Source organism: Centroberyx affinis, unplaced genomic scaffold (genome assembly GCF_046629955.1).
Source record: "Centroberyx affinis isolate AG114_WGS23_722 - 3 ecotype Tasmania unplaced genomic scaffold, CSIRO-AGI_Caff_v1 ptg002837l_1, whole genome shotgun sequence".
NCBI lineage: Eukaryota > Metazoa > Chordata > Actinopteri > Beryciformes > Berycidae > Centroberyx > Centroberyx affinis.
Window position 1 is genome coordinate 236989 of NW_027280979.1, and position 26305 is coordinate 263293.

The 26305-nt window shown below is 40.0% G+C and overlaps 2 protein-coding genes across 3 annotated transcripts; both read right to left on the reverse strand.

The window, feature by feature from the left end:
• Positions 1 to 622: 622 nt before the first annotated feature.
• Positions 623 to 18493, reverse strand: pla1a (phospholipase A1 member A). Its single transcript, XM_071536171.1, has 11 exons — positions 18427 to 18493; positions 16673 to 16895; positions 15037 to 15214; positions 14045 to 14153; positions 12071 to 12172; positions 10828 to 10920; positions 10291 to 10476; positions 8505 to 8594; positions 7098 to 7203; positions 2258 to 2413; positions 623 to 942 (listed from the first exon to the last, which is right to left on the reverse strand). The coding sequence occupies exons 1-11, from the start codon at positions 18491 to 18493 to the stop codon at positions 852 to 854; spliced, it is 1401 nt and encodes a 466-aa protein (XP_071392272.1). The 3' UTR covers positions 623 to 851.
• A 1536-nt stretch (positions 18494 to 20029) lies between these two features.
• Positions 20030 to 24377, reverse strand: hsd3b1 (hydroxy-delta-5-steroid dehydrogenase, 3 beta- and steroid delta-isomerase 1). Of its 2 annotated transcripts, XM_071536165.1 has the most exons (4): positions 24182 to 24377; positions 23902 to 23929; positions 22626 to 22778; positions 20030 to 21497 (listed from the first exon to the last, which is right to left on the reverse strand). In XM_071536165.1, exons 1-4 carry the CDS (start codon positions 24314 to 24316, stop codon positions 20692 to 20694), a joined length of 1122 nt encoding a protein of 373 aa, XP_071392266.1. In that variant the 5' UTR covers positions 24317 to 24377; the 3' UTR covers positions 20030 to 20691. The 2 variants fall into 2 exon arrangements, with proteins under 2 accessions (XP_071392266.1, XP_071392265.1); XM_071536164.1 differs by lacking the exon at positions 23902 to 23929 and having other exon boundaries at positions 22626 to 22790; positions 24166 to 24377.
• Positions 24378 to 26305: the final 1928 nt, after the last annotated feature.

Here is a 26305-nt window from a genome sequence, read left to right on the forward strand (position 1 = left end):
TGCTTACCTAGCTAGCTATAGGCTAGTATGGCTAGTTTGAACTTGGAAGGTCAGCTAGCTAACTAGCTAACCTAGATAACTTAGTATGACTAGATTGTATTTTCTCAGTTAGTAGCAGAGCGCTAGGCTTCATAATATTAGCTTCCTCCTCTCTTACCTCTTGCCTTTTTCACTGGGCTTCAGTCTAATGTTACTTACCCAGAAAAACTGTGGTTCTTTGGCTCCGCCCACTGAGGGTTAACTCGACCAATCAGATTATTTCTGCTTCCAGAGCAGCTCTGCCTCCGAGAAATGTTTATAGAGCTAAAACTCCAATCCGTGGTAAAACAAAGCGTTTGGATGTTTGCTTAAAGCTACATGGAGCTTGTGTATGTGTGTGTGTGAATATTGTATAAAGGCCCATGTGTGTCTGCTTGTCTATGTGTGTTTATGTATAATGGAATGATAAACCCCAATCAAAGCTTTCTTCCCTTCACTTTCTTCTCCTTCATGCCCAGTAAAAGGTGACGGGTCTGCTCACCATGCTCTCCACCCTGATGCTCATAACAGCTACCAACACCTTTCAGCACAATGAATCATAAAATCAGAGGCAGTGGTGCTAAGTCTGTTGTGTGTGGATATGCAAGTGTGTGTATCTGTGTGTGAGTCTGTGCACATTCATGTCAGTTTGTGTGTGTGTGCATGTATGGTTTCTGGTTCCAGTTGTGTATGAGTGCTGCTCCTTAACCATAGTGAGAAAATTGTAGAAACTGACTCCTTATGGGCATCCATGGGTAACTTCACCCTGTGTGCTTGTATGTATTCAGGGGGTCGGCTCTTTGTTTCGGTGTCTATTGAGGAGCTGTCTTCCCTCAGAAGAAGCCACACACCTGCACAAAGTCATGAGACCATGGAGCTCCTCGTCTGATGTCAATATTGTTCACACACAGTGGCTTCTCTCGCCTGGAACAGAAACACAGTGAATTGTACTTTAAATCTGAACCTTTTTTTTTTCTCAGAGATTATTTTGAATGCAGCTCTGCTTCTTGAGATAATATCCAGTGGAGAGAGAAGGGTGATTTGGATGTGTAGGAGGAGACAAGTTCTATCAATGTCATAGCAATTGCCTTAAAGTCACAATGAAACAGCATTTTGAAAGCATCTTGCTTCATTCATGTGATGTAATTTCTGTTGAAACAGGATGCTGGGGCGGGACATAATGCAGGGAGGGATCATTCAAAAGTCTGAACCAATGGGAGATCAGTTAGGGAGAGAAACACAGTTTTACTTTATAGTAGAGGAACAAATCTCCAAAAAAGGCTTTAGTTTTTGAGATACCCCTACCCGAGGTAGAACAAAGCACAACCATGTTTTTTCATAACTTTAATATGTCTAGTTTTTGAAATGGATGGCTATATAAAAATATTTTACTGCAAAATTAGTTTATTTGGTTGATGTTTGGATCCTCCCCAAAACCGAAACTAGTGAAAATTTAGGCTTCTGCCTTATCACAAGTATCTCTGGAAATAATGATCAGAATGTCACCAAATTTTCTATTAGGGGAGGGGCAGGACTGCTCAAAAATCGGTTATGTTTTATTGGTTGGAATTTTTATGTTGACTCCTGGTGCAGCATCAGGTCACCATTAAAGATTTTCCAGGAAGTAAAAGTAAGGGATTTTGATATTAAAATACAATGAAAAATTGTTAAACAGGTGCATATTATAGCATGGAAAATTAGCTAACAAGGTAAAAAAAAGAAGTAATTTTTTCATTTCATTGCAACTTTAAATGTAACATGTAAGTATGTAAGTATGTATTTAAGCCCTTTAAGCCTCCAGGACCTCCCATTGTCTCTCTTTATCAACTTCGGACCTACATTTGAGTAACTTAGTCTCACTTTTGGATTCTGCTCATCAGCAGAAGCCTGAACTTCCTCTTCGACACATTAGAGCTGCTCTTTATTTATACTGTGTCTACTGTACTTGTCTGCCAACACTGTAGACAGCAACCACAATGATGAATTGCGTCTCTTGGCCTGCAAGCCAGTCTAATGGTTGTATATTTCACCTCGTTATATGAAGACTCAACAGAAATAGGCCTGGAAGCCAATTTGGTTCCCCACCAACAGTTTAAAAAAGCACGCTGTAAAATCTTTATAGTATGCAGGAGGATAAACTCTCTCTTGGGGATAGGTGTGTGTGTATGAGAGGGACCGAAATAGCTAACAGGAGTTAGTTGTGTGTGTGCACATACTGTCCAGACGGGCCCGTCCATACCTGAGAGAGGGGAACTCGGATAAACAGACAGACTTTATGTGGATGTCTCCCTGTCTGTAGAACCTGGCTCCTGTATTCTTCAGCTGGATGGAGTGTATCTCACACAGAGCCACCGGGTGAGCCAGCACTCTCCTGTACACCGTAGCATCTGTCTGTCTGCAACACACACACACACACACACTGTGCATTGTATACGTACATTGTCATAAACTCGCAAAAACAGACAGACGCGAACGCAGGCGCACACACTTTTAGATAAACATTCATCACACTAGACAGTTATCGCCCTCAGTGCTTCTTACTGAGAATTAATAGACCTGCATACAGTAGACAGACCATTACTCCTGTTTTTCCCTTCCACTGTGTTGCTCTGCTCTCACTCTTTCTGACTCAACAAAAACGAAGGGGAACAAAAACCGGCCATAGCAACACGCTGGAACAGGAACCCTCAAAGTTCTCCTCAGTACAGGCAGTTTTCCCTCTCTCGACGTTTCTGCCATAGCACGCTGCACCTGGCCCGGACTTTTACAGTAGAACGTACAGTACCTCTCCTCTCGAAATAGAAGTTGTCCGCTCACCTTTTCTTGAAAAACAAACAAACAAAAAAAAAAAGGAGTACAGTACTAGTTCTGGGGCGAGGCCGCGCAGCGCAGTCTGTCAACCAGCGCTGGGAAAAGGTACAAGAATACGGTCACACTGGATTTTGTTCTTTTACCTTTGGCCAGTGTTCACTGCCTCTGAGATACACTACACACTACACATTTTTTATCTTGACCCTCCCCGGAGCTACAAATATTTTCCCTTGAGCCTCCCTGAGTGACTGGGGGAAAAATGCATGACCCTCCCCAGTGAGCATTTCTCAGTTGAAAAGACGTTTAAAAAATGACTATGGTCACCGGTGAAAAGAGACGTTCAAAACAGGTTCAAATGTGAACGTTTTTTCACAGACTATTTGAAGACGTTGATTCAACGTTCACATTTAGACCATATTTCACCGGGATAATACACCGGTGAAATTTATGGTTTAAATGTGAATGTTCAACGTTCAAAGACAGGAAAAATAAAGGGGGAGAGAGAGATGGGGGGGCGACATGCAACAAAAGTCCACAGCAGGATTCAAACCGCAGACATTGCAGTTATGAGATATGCATCTTAACCAGTAGGCTACCAGAGCAAGCTGCATTTTGCATTAAATATTTTAGTATATAACCCTTAGTATATACACCAGTTAACTATGTCAGTGTCAGTTGTAGTTGAAGCTGTACCACTTAAATACAACCATTTAAAGTTGTATGTCCCTCCCTTAAAGCCAAAATAAAAAACATCCCTCCCCAGTGCTTAAAAAATTATTTGACGTGCCTCCCCTGTTTTGCACCCCCCCCCCCCATAAATAACGAACAGTCCCTTAGGCCGTCAAGTCTTTAATGGAGGTACAAAACCTTCCCACTTCATTCAGGACAGTCACTCACTATGGTGGAAAACTCAATGAAAACTCCAGAAATACTTCAGTTCTCCTCTCACATGTCTTTGCAGATTGGAGTTTTAGTTCTACAAACATTTCTTGGAGTCAGAAATAATCTGATTGGTTTTTAGTAGTAATAGTTAAACCTCAGTGGGCGGAGCCAAAGAACCTCAGTTTTTCAGAGCGCAAGTTAGCTAACTTGAATGGCAAAGAAGGAACTCTGGTTAAAATAAGAAATATAAATGCCAATGACTTCTTTTTTCATTTATTCATGACCATGGCATTCATGATATTGGAAGGTCAGCAGCTAGCTAACTAGCTTACCTAGATAGCTATAGGCTAGTATGGCTAGTTTGAACTTGGAAGGTCAGCTAGGCCACTGGTTCTCAACGTGGGGTCCGGGGACCACCAGGGGTCCTTGAGGGGGTTCCAGGGGGTCCCCAGCAAATTGATGAGTTGTTAAACTTCAGCATTATTTTATTTACAAGAAGTTAAGTCAATTAGAGAATGTAGAAGAATGACTGTTTTGATCATAGTTTCTCTGTTATCTCTCTACCTGCAATACAGATAGTCATAGGATTCTGGACAAAATCATATCTAACAATAAAAAATATTCTCAGATTTGGGTTCAAGAGACAAAATATCATCAAATGGGGGTCCGAGGCCCTAATGTGGATTAAAGTAGGGGTCCATGATATGAAAAAGTTTGAGAATCACTGAGCTAGGCTAACTAGCTAACCTAGATAACTATTTTTATTATATTATTATTATTATTATTAGTAGTAGTAGTATTATTATATTAATTAGTATGGGTAGAATGCATTTTTAGTTAGCTTAATCATATTAGCTTTCCTCTCTTACCACTTTTTAGCTTCACTTAGCTAGAAACAATGTAATTATTTGGCTCCGCCCAGTGAGGTTTAACTGAACCAATGAGATGTCTGCCTCCAGACCAGCTCTGCCTCCAAGAAATGTTTCTATAAATAAAACTGCAGCCTTCCTCCTTTACTTGCTCCAATAGGCCCTTTTCACATCGTCATGGTAACAGCTTCCATGCTGACAAACCGGCATTACAACTTTCTGTGGCAAGTTTCATTTTGCGAATTATTGACAAACCAATCCAACAAAAACAACAAAATTGTAATGGTTATACATAATGGAACAAATTAAAAATTTTGGGCAGGTTGTGGAGCAAGTCGGTGAAGGCCATAGCTAGCAACAGGATGTTGTAATGCACCGGTTTAAACAGAACGTGAAAAGGGCCTATATGCTCTTGTCTTGAAGAAAAAAACAACTTTCTACCTCCTAAGCTCATCTTGCTTTCCTACCATACATTGCCATTTTGGGGCTAGAGGAATGTTCTGATACATCTATTCTCACTGTGCTAGACCCTTGCCCTCCTTTTGGTTGCTTGTAGTCTCTAGCAAGTTAAAGCTCTACTGCTGCACTCATTAGGTAAGCATTTCGAGCATCAGCTTAATGCCTGTAATGTAAGTAAATGAGCATACACTATTTTCTGCATCTACAGCTTAAACCCAGGCACAAACCCCCCCTGTGAAGACTGGGATATGATCCCAAAGCTCATTTATTCACTGCAGATCGATCACTCTTAGTCAGTAACCCCATCAGCTTCCTCACTCTAAATGAGAAAGGACACACCACCGAAGTAGACGGGCCCCTAAAAACGGTTTGTTCTATCTTTGTTTGGGGCGAGTTAAATTATTCCCAAGGTAAACAAAACTTGATGTTATAGGCCCTACTTGTGACTTATGAAAATCTGTATCTGGGTCCATTAATCATTGTGTATGTCTAGAGCAGCTGTCCTGTTTGTCCCCCCATATGTTGCTGTTAGTGGTATATGGGTATATGCAGGTATACAGAGTGTTCCCACCTCTTCTCCTGGGGAATAAGAGCATAATTACCAACTTATGTTCTCCAATAACTTCTGCACCTCATCTGCGTGATACTTTTTGTTGATTTCTCCATTTATAGAAAGCATGGCTAACCGTGTTTACCATGTCTTCTCTCTTTTTGTTATGATTTGAATGAATGAGTGGTCACAACACTATCCCAGAAGAATAAGAAGATTGTTATTCTGAAACCATATTTTTAATTCATATCCCGCCATTACCTGAAATCTAGCAGCTCTAAAATATAGCAGATCCATTTTAAAAGTGTCAGCATTTTGTTTGACCAAAGACTTATGTTACCTTCTAACCTTTAGAACGTACTATAGTTTCAGTTTTCTGCCATCGAAATTGTTGATCTGTCATTTTTCATTTTTGAATTCAACCCTGGTGCAGAAAACATCCTGTAAAAAATCCTGAGCACTTGGCAGTTGATGGATACATCGTCTGTTGCTGGGATCGAATCTGGTTACAGGACGGTTATAAGGACTATTGCTATGAATCCGTCATCAATAACATTTTTCTACTGTTTCTACTGTTGTAAAGGGGCCTTATTATAGGAATTCAATTTTCCTATATTTATGTACATATATGATCAAAGATGTTTAATGTAGACATTTTTGAAATTTGATTTTGTTTGAGAGCTTACATTTTAAATTACTGCATTTTTACCTTTATTACATAGTTCAAAGCAGGGAGACAGAGAAGATTGGGATAGAAAGAGAGGGGGATGACATGTGACAAAGGTCCTGGGCCAGATTCAAACCCATGGATGTTATGTTTACATGGTATGCGCCGTAGACCACTGAGCCACCAGGATGCTCAGTTATCGCATTTTTAAAAATCCATCCTTTATTACAAGCCATTTCAGACTAACTCCAGTAAACGCATCACAGCTGGACTTAGTCCTGATTGGCTCCCCTCATGAAACAATTGCTAAAATCTAGGGCTGCAACTAACGATTATTTTCATTGTCGATTCATCTGTCGATTATTTTCTCGATTAATCGATTAGTTGTTTGGTCTATAAAATGTCAGAAAATGGTGAAAAATGTGGATCAGTGTTTCCCAAAGCCCAAGATGACGTCCTCAAATGTCTTGTTTTGTCCACAACCCAAAGATATTCAGTTTACTGTCATAGAGGAGGAAAGAAACCAGACAATATTCACATTTAAGAAGCTGGAATCAGAGAATTTTGTCTTATTTTCCTTAAAAAATGACTCAAACCGATTGATCGATTATCAAAATAGTTGGCGATTAATTTAATAGTTGACAACTAATCGATTAATCGTTGCAGCTCTACTAAAATCCTTCCAATTTGGCAAGTTTGCATACCTTACATTCCCTTACATTAATTTGCAAACTATCTCGAAAATCATTACTCTTATCCTGAGCCATAATATTTAAAAACCAAATCATGAAAACTGAGTGGTAACATAGGACCTGTGGGACCTGTGGGGTGAGCTACCTACAGCCTGAGCCTCTGGTCTGTGTGCAGGTTCTCGGTCCGCAGCGTCACTTCCACCTCGGCGCTCTTGTCCAGAACAGAAACCTCCAGCTGCAGCAGGATGTGATGAGCTGAGAGGAGGGAGAGAACCACAGAGGAACATCACTGGTTTTAGTACTTAGATGTGTTTCATTCAACTATATAGAAAAACTGACACCTCTTCTTACAAAATGATCGCTGGCATGAAAGCAGAACACATGATGGAACATTAATGAAGTAATATCTTAACACCTTAACTTAGAAAATAACAACATTTTAGAGGATGTAATAATTTATGGTTTTGAAATATCAAACAAACAAATATCAAATCAACATAATTTTTCCCCCAAAATGGTACACATGAATTTGAACATGTAAGAGTCAAATCAAGAGGATAAAGTGAGAACTACACACAGATAGATGCACTAATCCAATGGATTACACTTAACTGACTAGTGATGCTACCAATTCTTACTGCAATTGCTTAAAATTGGTAGATAGTGGTAAGAGACAAATTTGTAGCCCAAAAAATCACAACAGGCCAACAACAACACAAACCAGATAACTAGTTTAGATGGGACAGAAAGTAATTATATAGAATATGATGAGCTGAACAAAAAGACGTTATAGGGCTGGGTTTAAAAAAATCGATTTTCTTCATTTGAATGATCCGATATCGATTCAGAAAATCCCAAGATTGATCTTTTAATATATTCCCAACATACTGTATGCCTGTAGAGTCTGTAGAGTTGCACAACTTGTACTATACTGTGTTGACTGCTGTAGTGTGTTGGTCATGTTAAATAAAAAGTACATTAATGTAACTGCTTTGGGGTCAATTCTTAATGTAAACATTAATATTTTTAATAATGCACCAGGTTAGAGGGTTCCTTGTACAATTTACAGCATTAGTTCTCTGAGAATCTCTTTCATATCCAAGCAAAACTGATATTGTAACTGAAATATCCCTAACCGAATCGATATTGAATGGAATCGAATCAAATCGGAAATTGAATCGAATCGGGAAATCAGTGGCGATACCCAGCCCTATTCTCATATTCAGTGTCTTCATTGGTGCAATGCGATAACACAATATAATCAAAGGAGGATGGGATGAAAAGCAGACTTGAACTGATGCTTAAACGAGGAGTGATACATGTGGAGAGGACCGATAGGCAGGTAGACATTTTAATCACAGGCCTTGCTATGAATTCTGGGAGCTCTTGACCAGGCGGGAAACCCAGCCACATAAAATATAGTGCCACAGTAAAAATCCTATTAATCCAAACTTTTTATAAAACCTCTCTACCTAAAGGCTGTTTCCTTCCACTTACAGGAACTCTCTCTCTCTGTCTCTCACACACACACACACACACACACCACCGGCACTCACCGCAGAAAGGTGGAGAAGAAGTTGTGAGGAGGAACAGCTTTTGTTCTTTGGGAATCGGAGACACCGCTATCCCGCTGTTTTCTGATAAGCCTGAAAACACACACACACACACGCACACACACACACACACAGGACATTTAGGTACATTAGCAGTGTCACTGTATCAGCGTCTGTCAGCGCATCAGGGGGTTGAACTGATAAGTCTCTGCCTGTGACGAGGCCAGACAGCTGATGACCCGCCCCCCTCTGACACTGATACAGCAGGAGGTTAAGTGCAAGGTAAAGGTTTTTAGGCCTACAACTAACGATTATTTTCATCATTCATCATCATTTAGTCTATAAAATGTCAAGAATAATGACAAATGCCCATCACAAGTTCCCAGAGCCCAAAGTGATTCTTCAAATTTCTTAATTAGTCTGACCAGCAGCCAAAAAATCCCAAAGTCCTCTTTTTATAATGATATGAAAAAGACAAAAGCAGCAAATCTTAGTATTTGTGAAACTGCAACCAGCAAATGTTTGGTATTTTTACTGATAAATGACTAAAACGATGAATTGATTTTGTTTCAGCGCTACGAGTTGTCTATGACCTGACCTCCCTCCCCCAGTCCTATCTGTATCCCACTCCCTCCCTTATGATGTCTTTGTTTTGGTATATGCAATATGAAATTATGATATATGCCATGAGAAATGTCTTGATAAAGGTCTTGTACGGAAACAAGAAGTAAACGACACAGGTCGATAATGACACTTTCAATGCAAAGTTGACACTGTTCTAGATGTCTCTGCATTAAAAGTAGGGCTGAACAATGAATCAAAATTTTATCGGAATCGCAATATGGCCTACTGCAATTTTCAAATCGCAGGAGGCGCAATATTTGTTAAAGGTGAAATGTGTGTCAAAATAGCATTTTAAATGAAATATTGTGGTGCTGCAGAGATGTCCTGGTCTACACATCATATTCTACAGACTTAAGAAAACATCTTTGTTTGGTACAGATCCCCGCAAAAATCACACCATAACCATTTTAATCCGTTTTTCAATGAAAATGAGAATAATGATGTAAAAATGATCATTCCCTCTATTGCAAATCATATCGCAAGTGCAATATCAGTCAAAATAATTGCAATTAGATATTTTTTCAAAATCATTCAGCCCTAATTGAAAGTGACATTATCAACCGAATGACGCTTAATGACAACAGTCGTAAACATTCATAATGTCTAATTCATGTTCATGTCAGTTGTCATGACATAGTTATGACAGTGTTATGTCAGCCTTATTCACCCCCCTTCAAATAAAGTGTTATCAATCATTATTATTATATAGTTCTTCTTCTCATTATTATTTTAGTAGTAGCCTAGTAGTAGTAGTAGTAGAAGTAGCAGTAGTAATAGTAGTAGTAGTAGTAGTAATATTTTATTTCATTTTTCAACCAATTCTCTTAACATTTTTTTTTGTTATTTAATAGGGCAGATGACATTATGTACACTAGTGTCTACTGGGCAAAACAATATGCCTATTTAAATGGCCCAACAAATATCTATGTCGCCTCTGGGCAAATTATACTACAAAATGCATTGTATGCAAGTGCAAATTTACAATTAAATTCCAATATATATTCCATACTTATATATACTTAGTGGTCTGAGGCCCAGGGCATATTCTGCATGTCCTGTTGGTAATAATCATAATAATGATAATATAATAGTTTGGATTTATGAGGTAGCGTTCAGTAAAAGCAGATCAGCTGCTGTGTGTGTGTGTGTGTGTGTGTGCCGTCACCTATAGTCGGGCAGGTCCCGTTGAAGACTCCCTCGCAGTCCAAACAGCGTCCCGTCAGGAAATCCTCATAGCGGAAGCACGGGATGCCCATTAACGGGCACGAGCCGTTCAGCGCGCTCATGTAGACGTGCAGCGCCCTCATGTGGTCGCATATCACATAGCCGTACACTGGGAAGTACACAAGAACTGACAGCAGACACACAGACTAAGGGAGCCAAATGTTTAGAAAGCACTCCTAAGATTCATTTACAGGAATGTTGATTTAGACTGGATGTTGTGTTAGAATGTGTCAGCTATCAAGATGTACAAAAGAGTTATTTATTCAGGTATTCTATAACTATCCTGTAATAAACATTAGAAGGACACTAGCCTACCTATAACAGAAAAACTTTAAAATATTGTGTGCTATTGTGTTAACTATAGGTCATAAACTTATACTACAGAAAAAAGGAAAAAAAGGTTAACCATTAACGCACTGTTTAGTACCACAGTCCCTATAGGAATATTATAGTGATTTTTGATGAAGGCTGAACTTACTTGACCCGAACCTAGAACGCGCACATCCAGCCTGGTCCATCCCACCGTTCAGGAAGAAATCCACATGACCGACAGGGATGGAGATGCCAAAATCTGATGAAAGAAGTAAGACAACATGACTTTGTTGTTTTAAGTATAAACACGGTAGACATTCATTTCCCCTTTCTCACTGCAGCGCTGCTCTCTACTCTAGTCCCTGCTGTACTGGTGTAACACGGTTTAACCTGAGCACTATTTCTACAAGCTGTTCACGTATTTTATTACGCGGCTTTATTGAATCCTCAACTCTGATTGGCCAATGAAGGCTTTCGGGAGTTAGTTGGTTTTTTCTGATTCATATCGCTCCGCGGTAAAGAAGTCCGGTCGATTTTGTTTGTTCTACGATTTCTTAGGTTAGAAGTTTACAATTTTACTTTAAATTTATTTAGAGATTTCGAAACACTTGATTGTTAGTTAGATGCTAAACGCTAATCTTTAAATCGCTAAAGTTCAGTATCGCTTTTACCTTAACTTGTAATTGATTTTCTTCCAGTCCCTGCAAATGGCGCACCTATTTTTGAGATTCAATATTCGTATCCAATTCCGGACACTTACTTTCGTCCGTGTCGGTGTATTCATATACTCGATATTAACCCTTTGTTAACCCTTCCTGTACCTTCACAATGTTACAGATACTTGTTAGAAGCGCAGGCTATGTACTCAAAGCTCTTATTTTTCCATTTATCAGCCAATACAGAAGTGGGATTTAAGGCTTCCCACTTCTTGTTCGTGACTAAGTTCGTAACTTAGTGTTTTATATGCTAAAATGTGTATAGATATTTATGAAATTTGATACCTAGCTTCTGAAATGTGTATGAATTTACGTCACTTAGCTTTCGGTTGGGAACTCCGTATAAAAATGCCGGTAAACACCGGAAATTACGCGAGTGACCGAGTGGCTGGAATTGGATACAGTTCCGTTAGCTCATGGGCGCTAGCCAAAGTTGCTAGCTATGGACATTTCTCGTCCTGCTGAACTAATTTTTGAAGCTTGTAACTAAATTGCTTTAGCTTGTAAGAAAATCATTTTAAATCAGTATTTCATATCAAATGAATCCTGCCTTTGGTGAGTAGCTGTGTAATAAGCGGGATGTACAGGGACTATAAACAAAGTAGGGAAGTTTTCAACCTATAGTGATATATGTTGGAAATACAATGGAATTAGCATCAAGTGGAGGCTGATTTTATGTGAATGTTGTCTCACAGTCGGAGTCTGTGTGGATGGCCTCCACAAACTGAGCGTCAGATGGGTCCAGCCGGTCAAACGTATCAGCTCCTTTAAACATGGGTCCAGCGGGGTCAAGGCCTGGAGGACAAGGTGGGAAATCTCAGTTTGTAAGGTAAACAGATCTTTGGGTTCACATCACTTGCTGACTTACTCAATTAAGGAAGTATTTATTTTTCAGGATTCAAATTGAAATTGTATATTCAAAGTGAAACAGTTGTCAAATAACCATTGAGAATGAATGTGATCTGTTTTCATTATGAACGGCTGAATTGAAATTGATTGAATCCCAGCCTTGAAAAAGACAGTGGTGTACTGGAGGAAGCGCACTGATTTTTTTTATTATACAGCACCATCATTAAAGGAATAGTTCACCCAAAAATGAAAATTGTGTCATCATCTACTCACCCTCATGCCAGTTGAAACACAGGTGAAGTTTGTCCATATAACACACAGGGAGGCTGCAGCACAACTCCATAGCAGCCTTCTCCAAAACAACTGAAGTCAGTGGGGACCAGTTCTTCAGAGTTCCAAAAAGACCTACAGTATATTTACACCATCATTTAGTGCAAATCTGAACTACAGCTGATCGATTTGCAACAAATAATGGTGTATAGGTCTTTCTATTCACAGTGTGATTGTTTGGCTGTTTTTGTTTTGGAACTCTAAAGAACTGGTCCCCATTGACTTCAGTTGTTCTGGAGAAGGCTGCTACCAAGTTGTGCTGGCAGCCTCCCTGTGTGTTATATGGACTAACAAACTTCACCTGTGTTTCATTTGGCATGAGGGTGAGTAGATGATGACAGAGTTTTCATTTTTGGGTGAACTATTCCTTTAAAGGCACACTAAGTGATCTATGACCTTTATCGATCTCTATTGGCAGCCAGTAGGTATTGCAACAACACGGAAAGAATTAGCTTCTCCTACACAAGTCTCTGGCACAGTGTCCTGAAATGCCCATGAGGGGAGAGTTTTTGTTTGCGTGAGTTTTGAAAGCCATTGGTATTGATCAACAACCCAATCAACCCCCCACAGATATATTTTGTGCTATAGGCAGGGCAGTATAAATCTTACTTATTGCCCCTTTAAGTCCTTGTTTTGTTTTCTGTTTCTTTCCAAATTTGTTCCAGTTAATGACAACATCCTAACCAGTGGCTGTGGTGCCTCTGACTTGCACTTGAACATTTAAACTGAATCACAGGCCTTCCCACTCAGACAAAAACACCAGATATAAACAAGTGAACAATAGTGCATTGTGTTGGATGGTGCGGTCTGGGACGAGGGGGACTGTGCGTCTCCACACAGCTTCAGTTTTGCTTTTATCAAAGTGCCGTTGTCCTTCGGAAAGCCCTGCTATTCTTTGAAGGTCCCATTCATGCATATTGGCACAGACGAGCGGCTCTGTGAGTGACTTCTGAGCTGTGGAGACCTTCATTGTCTGGCCTGTTCGACTCCCCTGGTCTGCAGATGTAGCAGCAGAATAGCTACAGCTGGGGCATTGTAATTTCCTCTTATCCACAGTGGTTGACAATACTAGTAATTCTCTTCATGCATTTATCCTGTATCTACCCTGCATTAGTACTGTAGACAATTCTTTCATTTTGTACAGCAGAACCAAAATAGCACACTAACAAAAACATTAAATGTCTCTCCACTCCATTGACCAGTTCCCAGATCAGTCCTTGTAACCTTTGAGGGCCGACGAGAGCAAAACGTATTTTTTCCAAATAATTCCTCTAGGGGATGGAGAACAAATAAATAAGGAACTCACTCTCATTCTAAACGTCAGAGTATTTTACTTCACAATTGTCAATTGTTGTTTATGAAGGGAGGAAAAAATATTTGCCTGCCATCAGATGCTAACAGTAGAGGAGTGTTTCCACTTCAATATTGCATTGTGACAGTTAAACTTATTATACTCTAACACATCACATGTAGACAGTCCAGACTCACCTGTGATTCTTCCTATCTTGCCCTCAAAGAGAGTCCCCACAAATCCAGAGACGTGCGCCCCGAGACTGACCCCAATGAAGTGGAACGACTCCAGTTTACATCCATGTTTCTGTTGGTCAGATGTCAGACAGTCAACTTGAATTATTTTTACTTTCACCTGAAACCCTTTCAGGGTTTTTGAGCAACTGTGGGCACTTGCATATGCTATGTTCCTTCATGCATAAAAACGTATTTGAAAGGATTTATTAGCAGTAGTAGAAGTAGAAGTTTTAGGTCATTTAAAGGGTCATTTAAAGGGTTATTATGACACTTTCAATGTCAAATTGAGAGCATCCTCTATATCAAGTGACATAGTGGTCAAATTCTACATAAAGCCTAGAGTTTACATTTCCAAACATGAAATATAAAAATAAACATAAAAATGTTATTACAATATCAGTCATGACATTTTATTACATTATTGGTCAAGTTATTACATTATTGGGTTTTATTATATTGAAAGGTATAACATTAGCGGTAAAATGTTATTACAATATCAGTCAGGACATTTTATTACATTATTGGTCAAGTTATTACATTATTGGGTTTTATTACATTTTTGATCAAGTTAAGTGCAAATTTTATTACATTTTCAGGTGTTATTACATTTTCAGGAAATTATTACATTATTGGGTGCTACAGGTCCTACAGTTGGCAGGCCCCCTCCCCAGGGTCTGGGGGCTGCCACAGTTGGGCCCAGCCAGAAATCTCAACCCAAGCTCCTTAGCCCCTCCTTCCTCTGCTCCCTCCACTATACCTTCTCATTATCTGCAGTGGAGCTCCGTTCACAAACACCTCCTGCGGCTCCTTCCACACAGTAATGCAAGTAGTAGTAGTAGTAGTAGTCATAGTAGTAACCGTACTAGCAGTAATAGTAAAGCCTTGAACTTTAAATCTGAGCAGATCTGCCTGTGAATATCAGGTATATTCAGTATTTGTAGCGTCTCTCTCACCTGCAGCTGGTTGATGAGGACGGAGATTTGCACAGCCACCTCCTTGTAGTTCTCCACCACCAGGTTGTAGGCAAAGGAGGCGCCGTAGACCCAGTCCACCACCACCACGTTCACATCCACCGCCCTGAGCAGGGCCTGGGCCAGCTGCTTCACCCAGGACGGCTTACTGCCCAGGGCCCTGAGGGGGGGGGGGTGGGTGGGAGCGGAATGGAAGGAAGGAGGGATAGAGGCAGGGTGGAGGAAAGGACGAATAGAGGCAGGGTGGAGGAATGGATTTATTACATTTTGCATGCAGTGAATTCAGCATAATTAATCATCAGCAGTGTTAATTTCCCCTTTTACACTGTAGTGTTGTAGATCAAACCCAAATGATGTATTGTGTCTTTTGCTCCTATGAAGCTAATGTTTGTGCTTTTGTTGTGTGGGGACTCACTTCTACAAGAGACTGTTTCAGGGTTTAAGGTTACTTTCATTTGCTTTACTGCCACATCAACTAGACAGTTGCTTGGAATTTGTTGCAGTGCGCTCATAAAAACACAGTGGTGGAAGAAGTACTCTGATCCTTTACTTAAGTAACAGTACCAATACAGCAATGTAAAAATACTCCATTACAAGTAAAAGTCCTGCATGAAAAATCCTACTTAAGTAAAAGTACATAAGTATTAGCAGCAAAATGTAGTTAAAGTATTAAAGTAAAAGTAGTGGTTTGGTCCCTCTGACTGATATTTTATTCTATATGACATCATTAGATTATTAATACTGAAGCATCAGTGTGTAAGCAGCATGTTACTGTTGTAGCTGCTGGAGGTGGAGCTAGTTTGAACTACTTTATATACAGTTAGCTAGTTTAGTCCAGTGGTTCCCAACCTAGGGGTCGGGCTCCTCCAAATGGTCACCAGATAAATCTGAGGGGTCGTGAGATGATTAATGGGAGAGGAAAGAAGAAAAAACAAAGTTCTGATACACAAATCTGTTTTCAGTTTTTGGACTTTTTCTCTAATCTTTGATTTTTGCTGAAATATTGGATCATTTGAACATTTATTGAAATGAAACCATGTGAGGTTTAGAGGGAAAAATCACTATTTGGTGGAGCTGTTAACAACTCATAGACATCTGAAATGTGACCCGACTACACACTGCTTTTTGTAAGATGTCAAAAGCCAAAAAGGTTGGAAACCACTGGTTTAATCTTTAACAATGTGTTGTATTTTAAAAGCTTGTTATATTATCCAACATGTCAAATCTCCATCTGAAAAGTAACTAAAGCTGTCAAATAAATGTAGTGGAGTAGAAAGTACAATATTTCCCTCTGAAATGTAGTGGAGTGGAAGTATAAAGTAGCATCAAATGGATATACTCAAGTAAAGTACAAGTATCTCAAAATTGTACTTGAGTACAGTACTTGAGTAAATGTACTTAGTTACTTTCCACCACTGTAAAAACATACATCCATAACACAAGATAACACAACAAAACAGACTAAACAAACAATAACAAACATCAACAAAACAAGACACACTAAAGAGTAAAGGATAATAAGTAAGAGAGCAAAAATCAGATACAAAATACCGTGATTTAAAAAGCAGAATTAAAGGTCAGGATTAGGTTTAGGTTAGGGCGAGGGTCTGCTCCTCACCTGTAGCCGTGGACGATGATCTTGGTGGGGAGGGAGGAGTTGAAGAGGGAGGGCTGCTGTGTGTTGGTCAGAGACTCCTGGCTGAACATGATGGCACAGTCCATGTTCCTCCTGGTCAGCAGCAGGTACTGGACCTGCAGCTTGGCTCCCTGCTGCCGGTACTCCAGCCAGGTGGTGTTGTTCAAGTCAGCGCAGTCGTCATCTTTCCGCGCGTCTTGCACACCTGCCGGATCAATGTATCAATTAGGGCTGAACAATGAATCGAAATTTTATCGAAATCGCAATATGGCCTACTGCAATTTTCGCAAGAGGCAGGAGGTGCAATATTTGTTAAAGGCGAAATGTGTCAAAATAGCATTTTAAATGAAATATTGTGGTGCTGCAGAGATGTCCTGGCCTACACATCATATTCTACAGACTTAAGAAAACGTCTTTGTTTGGTACAGATCCCCGCAAAAATCACTCCATAATCATTTTAATACCTTCAATGAAAATGAGAATAATGATGTAAAAATGATCAATTCCTCTAATATCGCAAATCATAGCGCAATTGCAATATCAGTCAAAATAATCGCAATTAGATATTTTTTCAAAATCATTCCTACTCCTACTGTGTTGTAGCAACAAAATAAAACAGACATTTATTCATATGAAAATGTCGCAGATTTTTACTTTAACACACTTATTTCCATTGTGGTCATTGATGGAAGACAAAATAACAATAACTTGACATACACACAAAACACAATAAAAGCACGATCTAAAGATCATAGGATATACAGTATATGGCACTAGCTAAATTTTGCGTTTTACTGTCCACTTCTCTATTTGTTGAGAATCACATCTCTTGTATTTGTTTATCTTCATTTTATGGATTAAAACAATTTTTTCCCACTCTTGTTATGGGTAACGAACAATCATAGTTATCACAATGTATATATTTTTTATTCAACCTTTATTCAACCAGCCAAGTTGATTAGGAACGTATTCTTATTCAAAGCAATGACCTGAAGGAGTAGTTATGAATTAAACTGCATGACTGTGACTGTGACTAACCCTAAACCTAAGATATTGAATGTAGACCCAAGAAACTTAACATGCTCTGGTATTTACTTTAAATATATAGTCAAGGGGAATATCTGCAATGTTATCATGTGCAATAAGAGGAATTTCCTCTCTCTAATATTTAATACCATATTTATACTTGCCAGGTCAAATATAACTAAACCTGGATGATTGATAGTGAGGTTATTCCCATTTGTGATATTCACATTTCCATAGATGCAGTCTATCAGTGCATCATTGGTTGATATTGATCATGTTAAAAAATCTATTCTACAATTTGGAACATAGCAAAATGTAATGGTCTCATTAGAGAACAGAAGCCCTGGTAAACCTATATTTTACAACGGTGTTATTCCAGTGCATTAATCTGCATATTGTAGTTTTCTAAGTATACGCACATTCTGTGACGTAACCACACAATAAGACATTTCATGTGTCCGCTTTGCACTGTTGTATTGTTTCAACATCATAAGTACATTGTGCACTATAGAGATTGTCATTAAGTAGTTTCACAGCATTATTGTGCCCTTAAAATAGTATTTCCAAAGGTTCATACACAGGATAATACATATATAGAGCTGAAGCCCTTTACTCTGTTTCACTCAGACTTCTCAAAACAAAAAAAACAAAGAGATGCAGAAGAGAATAATCTGCTTTAAATAAGGGTAAATGATGATCAGGCCACTTACCTACCACCACTGATGTGATGTAGATCACCAAAACGCTGAGCAGGATGGTTTTGAGTTCCCAAGGCATCTTCACTGTATCTTGGAGTAACAGAGTGGTGAATGGGGAGAGTTGCTGCTGGGAAGCTTTAGTGCTTAGCGGTGCTCAGCTGTAATTCTTAGCTCCGGATTGGTGGATGGAGATCAACTGTTGGCTTGAGAAAATCCCGGCTCTGTGGAGCGCTGTACCTCTGGAAAGACTATTCACTGGCAAACAGTAGGCACTAGCAGGTCAGGAATCCATGTAACGCAATTAAAGTCCACAAAAGGAGGGGGGGGGGGGGGGGGGGGGTTCATTATGGTTTTCCTCTAACATATGTTTCTAATTATGTTTTTTTTGGGGTTAGGTATGTTTCCTCTCTTGTAAAGCTACACTTGAAGTCTCACTGTGCCCACAACAGTGCTCTCCCTCTCGTTTTCAGTGAGCCATTGCATTTGTTGGTGGAGAGTTTTTCCCAGACTGAGCCTGTACTGGGCAGACAAGCTGCTGAACCTCTTTGCCTGGCAGTGAATCCATGACCTCATTGGTGTTCAATAGCTGTTTGTTTAAAATGCTGGACTCTGGCCTCACTGCCCACTGGTTTGTGTGTGTGTTTGTGTGTGTGTGTGTGTGTGTGTGTGTGTGTGTGTGTGAGAGGGAGAGAGAGAAAGTGAGGCGGGGGTCACCTTATTGTGTCCAAAGGAGATCAATCACCAGCTGATTGATTTTTCCACTATCAATGCTCTTTGAATGCTCTTTGTGAAAATATTGATAAGTGCTGAGAGGAAACCATAATAGATTAAATAAAAAATCCTTTATTCTGTATTAACGTTGCCCAGTTAACTGATTTCATTGTCATTGTTCATTGTTAAATTCTTATGTAAATATCAATGTGGATCTGCAAATTGCCTCCATTTTGGGGCTGCCAAAGGGATAAAGAGTTTTTAGCCTCAGTTGTAAATATATTAGAGCTTGACTGGATCTAGCCTTTTGTGCTGAAGCCACTATTACACAACAATCTAATCCTCCCCAGGAGAACTGGGTCAAGGGCATTTATTGCATCTGGCATTGATTTTGTTTGTCTCAGAGTTTTTAAATTCTTAATACTAGCTATCAGCCAAATGCTGGTGAATTTTGGCTGTGGTATGTTTTTCTATTCTACTTGCCACCATTATGTGGAGTCTTACTCTATTCCAGAAGTGTATTTGGCTGGTAAAATAGTGAGAGAGACTGGTGAATTTTGGGATGTGCCATCCACTGTGGCTGGTGCACAAAAAACACGTTTTTTGTTTCCTGCCCTGATGGTACCTTCAGGTTTTAAACTCCCCAGAAAAATTATTTGCACTCAATCAATAAATGGCTAAATTAAACAACTTATTAATAAACATACAAAGAGAAAATATTTTTTCCTCCATATACTTTAATAGCCTATATGTTGCCATACAGTAATAACTGCTGTCAGGGTAACTGGTGATAGTGAACTTTGATGAGTCTTAAAGCTACAGTATGTAACTTTTCACTTTGAAGCAGAAAGTGTATTGTTAGTCCCGCCCTCCTTCCCCTCACCTCATCCCAACACCTGTCACTCATCTTGATCAGCTGTCTACCTAGCCTGAGGCTGAGGTAACCGGCATCCGTAAAGCCTCCACAGGCGCTGAAGAAGCAGACAAACAAAACGCAGCCGATCTGCACTTTCATAAAAGTCAGTGCTGTCAGTCAAATCAGTGCTGATGCTCGCGAATGTCCCAACATCACTGAAAAGACAATTTCAGGCAAACAGGGGAATAAGGCATGAAAACACAGACAGGATACACAGATAATGTAAAATATATTCTATCTATTGATTTAGGGCTGGGCGATATGGTTGAAATCAATATCACGATAATCATAAAACAATATATGTCACGATATGGTTCATGTATGCAAAATCACGTTAAATAATCAAATTAATGTTCATCTCATTGAACCAAATGGTAACGTTAGGTGTGATGTCAAACAAAACAGAAATATTCAAATAATATTCCTACCATACCTCATTTTATGAGAGTTTTTAAGTAAAATTTGCTTGTCTTCATCAATTCAGACAGCAGAAATGTGTCACGATATCAAAATATCTTCATATCATCACAATATGATTCCACTGAAAGACGATAAACGATAATATTGAATTATCGAACAGCCCTATATTGCTTATTATTTTAATGTAAAAATTGTTGTAGCTTTAATAGTTGTAATTATTAGAGCAATTATTAAGCCCTTATTCTTTCCCTCTCCTTTGGCAACTGGGACGCAAGCCATTCGATGGTGCGTCTGCGTGCTTCCTCCCAGGTGTATCTGGGGGCGTATCCCAGCTCCCTCTGAGCCTTCCGGTAGGAGAAGCTGAACGGCGTGTTCAGCATGGTGAGCAGCTGCCGGTTGATTGGCGGGACGATGCGTACGAAGGGGCGGAGCATCACGCGCAGGATCTCCAGTAAGAAGCAGAGCAGGTAGAAGAGGCGGAGCGGCAGCATGGGCTTCTCCTGAATGCGGAACCCCAGCGGTGCCATCACCACATGGTTGAAGTCTGAATAGCTCACTGGAGGTGTATCGTCGGCGATGTAGTAAAAATTCCCTCCAATGTCGGATCTTTTCTGTGGATCTCCGAGGCTGCGGGCGGCCTGCAGGTGGGCCAGAGCCACGTTGCCGACGTACACGGGGTTCACACGGGCCTCTTGGGCGGAGGTTCGGTACAGCACGTCCTTGTTCCGGATCCCGTCGGCCATGTGGCCCAGGAGGAAGCGGCAGCCTTCCCCGTAGATGTACATGGGCCTGAGGGCGCAGGTGGCCAGCCGGCCCCCGTTCTGCAGCACCTCGCCGTGGGCCTGCAGGGTTCTCCGTTCAGCCTCCTGCTTGGTCCTGCTGTAGGGAAACTTCAGGGAGCAGGTGTAAACCGTGTCCTCGGTGCCGTTGATTATGGGGTCACCGTTGGGGTTCGGCCCCGCCACCTCGATGCTGCTGGTGTAGATGAAGGAAACCACGTTCTCTTGGATGCAGGCCTCCAGAAGCAGCTGGGTCCCTGGGAAACAAGGTGCTCATGAGGTCACATAATCTTATGCTGAGAGAAATCTGAAGCACTCGTCTATCTAAACTCAGATATTGATAAGCCTTTCTTATGGTGTCATCCCAACAATGAATTTAGTTTAACATTGGTTTCCATGACAAAATCAAGCATGGATTGGTAGAGCTCAATCTTTTATGTCTCTGTTTCCCCAGAAAGACCATTTTGATCGATTTGTCAGAACAGAAACATATTCATCAGTTGAGCTGCAATCTCTGAACCCATCGTCTGGTCGGTCTGATGACGATTAGACTCTGGGGGCAATGGCCAATATTTCTGGGTTTCCGGTGTAGCCAGCGGACATCCGGGCCAAGACTTCCTCTTCTGTGAGCCGGTCATTGTTTACAGTCCGATTAGCAACTTGAGATGCAACGAGTCGAACGTTTCTCCACACAATACACAAACATCGATACTTTTTGTAGGTGTTTTAGGTCCAGACGACATTTCGGCTAATCTCTATAAACAGATATCTGCATATGAGACGTCGTCTCTCAACTCCAACTCCATTCTCACGTCTCAAGTTGCTAATCGGACTGTAAACAATGACCGGCACACGGAAGAAGTCTTGGCCCGGATGTCCGCTGGCTACACCGGAAACCCCGAAATATTGGCCGTCGCCCCCAGAGTCTAATCGTCAGATCGATAGACGATGGGTTCCGAGATTGGTTGAGCTGTAGTGCTAAATAGTGTTTTAATTTCACATTTATTTGACAGATTTTTCCATTTTTATCAAATAGTCATTGGCCTCTACTCTGCAAAAATTATTATTTGATAAATTTTGCCAGGTCATAACTTAAAGAAGCCTAAATCACAAAGTTTGGGCTGCAATAGAGAAGAGTGTCCAATCCCCACTAATTGAGATGCCATAGATTAGCCCTATTTCTCCAAACTGATTTATGGTCAAAAACAAAACTGTCTTATAAACAGTGAGCAGGGCTCTGTGCAGAGAAAGCTGGACTCACCAACGATGGCTGAACCTCTTCACACTCTCAAAAAGTCAAACAGTTGTCACTTGCTGCCGCTTGGGGCCACCAGAGTGCGAAGTTGCCTAGTGCAGCTTTAAATGGATTAAAGCGGCAGTCATACCTTTGACATTGACCCCGTACAGCTCGCTGTAGTCCACCGCCCCGATGACATCAATGAGAGACGCGATGTGGAAGACGACAGACGCCCCCCGACAGGCTTTTCTCAGGAAGTCACCGTCCCGGATGTCTCCTTCAAACACACTCACCTTCGTCTCTCCTCTACAGTCTGACAAACAGTGAACCAGGAATGGAAATCTCCGTCAACAGATAATAACACAATACAAGGCAAAATTATAGTGTTTTAGTTTATAAAGTAATTATGGTGGCATTAAAATTGTAGTTTTTAGGTTGTCATGCAGCTGTAGATCTAACTTAAAACTAGGCTAAGGTTAGAGACAGATGTATAATTTCTTGCCTCTTTTATCCCTAAATAAACATATCGCCACTGTCAGGTGAAAACCTTGTATCTCCAAAATATCAACTTTTCAACAACTAAGAAAAATAGCCTTGACAACCATACATTTTTTTTTAGTTTATTTCATTTTTGAAGTTTTTTAAAAGTGTCACATAAACCCAACGGTTGTAGAATATTTTCTCAATCCATAGAGGAATATGTAATCTTATAGTTGAAGTTAAAATGTGAAAATCACCCAAATCTGTTATTACGAGGTTTTTAGTGATATCCATGACACATGTACTGTAGATGTGTCATGTGTCAACATATCACATGTCACTTTTCACCGCAGCTTTATGGTTTTAGTTAGGGATCCTACATTTATTCTTCAAATTAAGAGTGTATACCCAGATAACTAAACTTATACTGTACAACCAAAGGTACAAGGTTAAAAAAATAAAATAGTGGTGTTTGTATATCAGGGGGTTTCTTCCACAATGAGATATCCAGCATTTGAAAAAATGACACCTACTCTTACTCTTAATGATTAAGCCAAATTATGGTCCACTTCAAAGGATAGTAAGTATCTTAAGTCCTTGGTTGACAAAATGGTAACGCCTTTACAGACTGGATCATTTATATGTTAAAGACATTTAAAGATAAACTTCAGCGGAAGACATTCTTTTCCCAAAATGGACTTATAACAATTTGGTAATGAACTCCCTGCACTTCATATACTTTTTCTGCTTCAGCTGAATAACAAGGCTGCAGAGAGAAAGACTCAGGAAGACCTTAGAGCAGTGGTTCTCAACGTGGGGTCCGGGGACCACCAGGGGTCCTTGAGGGGGTTCCAGGGGGTCCCCAGCAAATTGATGTATTGTTAAACTTCACCAATATTTAATTTACAAGAAGTTAACACAGTTAGATAATGTAGGAGAATGGCTGTTTTGATCATAGTTTCTCTGTTCTCTCTCCACCTACAATACAGATAGTGATGGAATTCTGGACAAAATCATATCTAACAATAAAAATATTCTCAGATTTGGGTCCGAGAGACAAAATCTCATCAAACGGGGGTCTGTGGCTCTAATGTGGACTAAATTAGGGTCCTTGATATGAAAAAGGTTGAGAATCACTGCCTTAGAGTACACCTCCCTTTAAAATTCCACAATTACACTGTATGTTAGACGCTTCCTGAAGTATTTACCCTCCAGAGACTGCACGAGTTGAGGCTGAACGCGTTTGTCCACCAGTCGGATCTCAGCCAGTTTCTCTTCCTCCAGCAGCAGCCTGACCATCCTCTGTCCCAGGAATCCACCGGCTCCCGTCACCACACACACATAGCCTCTCAGAGACATCGCCGGCTAATTTCGACTCTTCAGTATGAGGACGAAATAATCCTGCAAACACCGTTCACTCAAAACGTCATCAAGAACACAGCTTGGGTTGTTCTAGGAGATGTCGGGCTGTACTTGTGTCTGTGGCTCTACGACAGCATCTGCCTCTGCCTTCTTGTTTTTGTAAGCTCAAAGAATGTAGTAGAAAAAAACCCCCCGAATGTGTGGAGAGGCTGGAGCCAGACAAATTGGGGGCAGGAAAGTTTTATAATGCCACTATCTGCCAAGGACAGCTGCTGTTGGAAGATGAACCCAACCCAAGTGCTTAAGTAGAAGTGAGACCACACACACAGCACAATGATGCAGAGACAGATAAGAGACGAGAAAAGAGCTGAGGGTTTTTTTTTCTACCACTTTGTCTACCACTTTAAAAAAAAAAAAAGTGACTCTTACAAAATGAATACTTCCACAAAACTAAAACAGGGGTAGCCTGCTTTTTAATTGGTCATGTAAATCACTTTTTGAGAGAAAAGGGGACGGTAATGTATTGTGTTTTTGTCAAAGCAGATGAACTGAATGTGGGACTTATTAAGTGTTGCATTGATCACCTCTGCTGATGAGCAAGGATTGGAGATGGATTGGATATTGGATTTTAGGGTTGGATAGGATATAGGGCTGGGCGATAATTCAATATTATCGTTTATCGTCTTTCAGTGGAATCATATCGTGATGATATGAAGATATTTTAATATCGTGACACACATTTCTGCTGTCTAAATTGATGATGACAAGCATATTTTACTTAAAAACCCTCATAAAATGAGGTATGGTAGGAATATTATTTGAATATTTCTGTTTTGTTTGACATCACACCTAACATTACCATTTAGTTCAATGAGATTATTACATTAATTTGATTATTTAACGTGATTTTGCATACATGAACCATATCGTGACATATATTGATATCAAGAAAAATCCTGATTATCGTGATATTGATTTCAACCATATCGCCCAGCCCTAATAGGATATTGGATTGTTCATGTTACAATCAGACAAATGAATTTTCAAGCAGAGGCAGAATATGAAGTGCTTACTTTTTTTTTTTTTCTTCTGGAGATGCTGTTGGAGAAACTTTTCTTGCCTTTGCAACATTTAATCTCTACTTTTTGTGAGACCTCAAGGGTATGCAGATTTCAGAGTCTTTTGCCCTTGAAGAAGTTGTACTTAATGAAAGCATTGGTGTTAGATTATAAATGCAATTAAATATCAAAGAAAAAGTGTATAGTTTATAGATTAAGTTAAAATGATCATTAGGCTGGTTCGACCCTTTATGATTGCTGATTGCTTTTTATGAACACTTTGCACGTTTTAAACCTTTTTCTTCAAAGTAGCAAATATCAGGATATTTGCTTTGAAATGTAGTGAAGTGACTTTACAAGATCAGATCAGTTTTACGGCTTTGTTTGGAAATTCAAAAGAGCCACTTTACAAGGTTCCCTGAAAAGGAAATACGAGTAGCTCTAAAGTGTACTCAAGTACAGTGGCGGAGTAAAAGTACATAAATACTTTCCGCTCCTGAGGACGACACAAGGCCAGCGGCCTCAGAGCAGCCAAATCAAACAAGACTTGATGTTTCAAGGTGATGTCTGTCTGCTAGACGGCCAAATATGTTTTCATACCGAGAGGAATTGTACTTGGTTCATGGTTTGCCCAATAAATCGTACACCAGGACACATGGCCCTTGATGGACGCTCTTGACTGTTGCACCTTTTAGTTACTGGACAGTGTATCTAACCAGTAGATCGCCTTATGATAAATATTGTCACAGAAATATCCAGAATTACATATGGCTGCTGGTCCTGTTCTCTAAAACTTTTTGAAGTTTGAGGATTGAACCAGGCCCTTCGGATATTCAGTCTCTTGATACAGAGCTGTTTTGGCTTTCTTTTGAATATTGTTCACATGCAGATGATTTACTTTGCTTGAATAAACTACGGTACACAATTT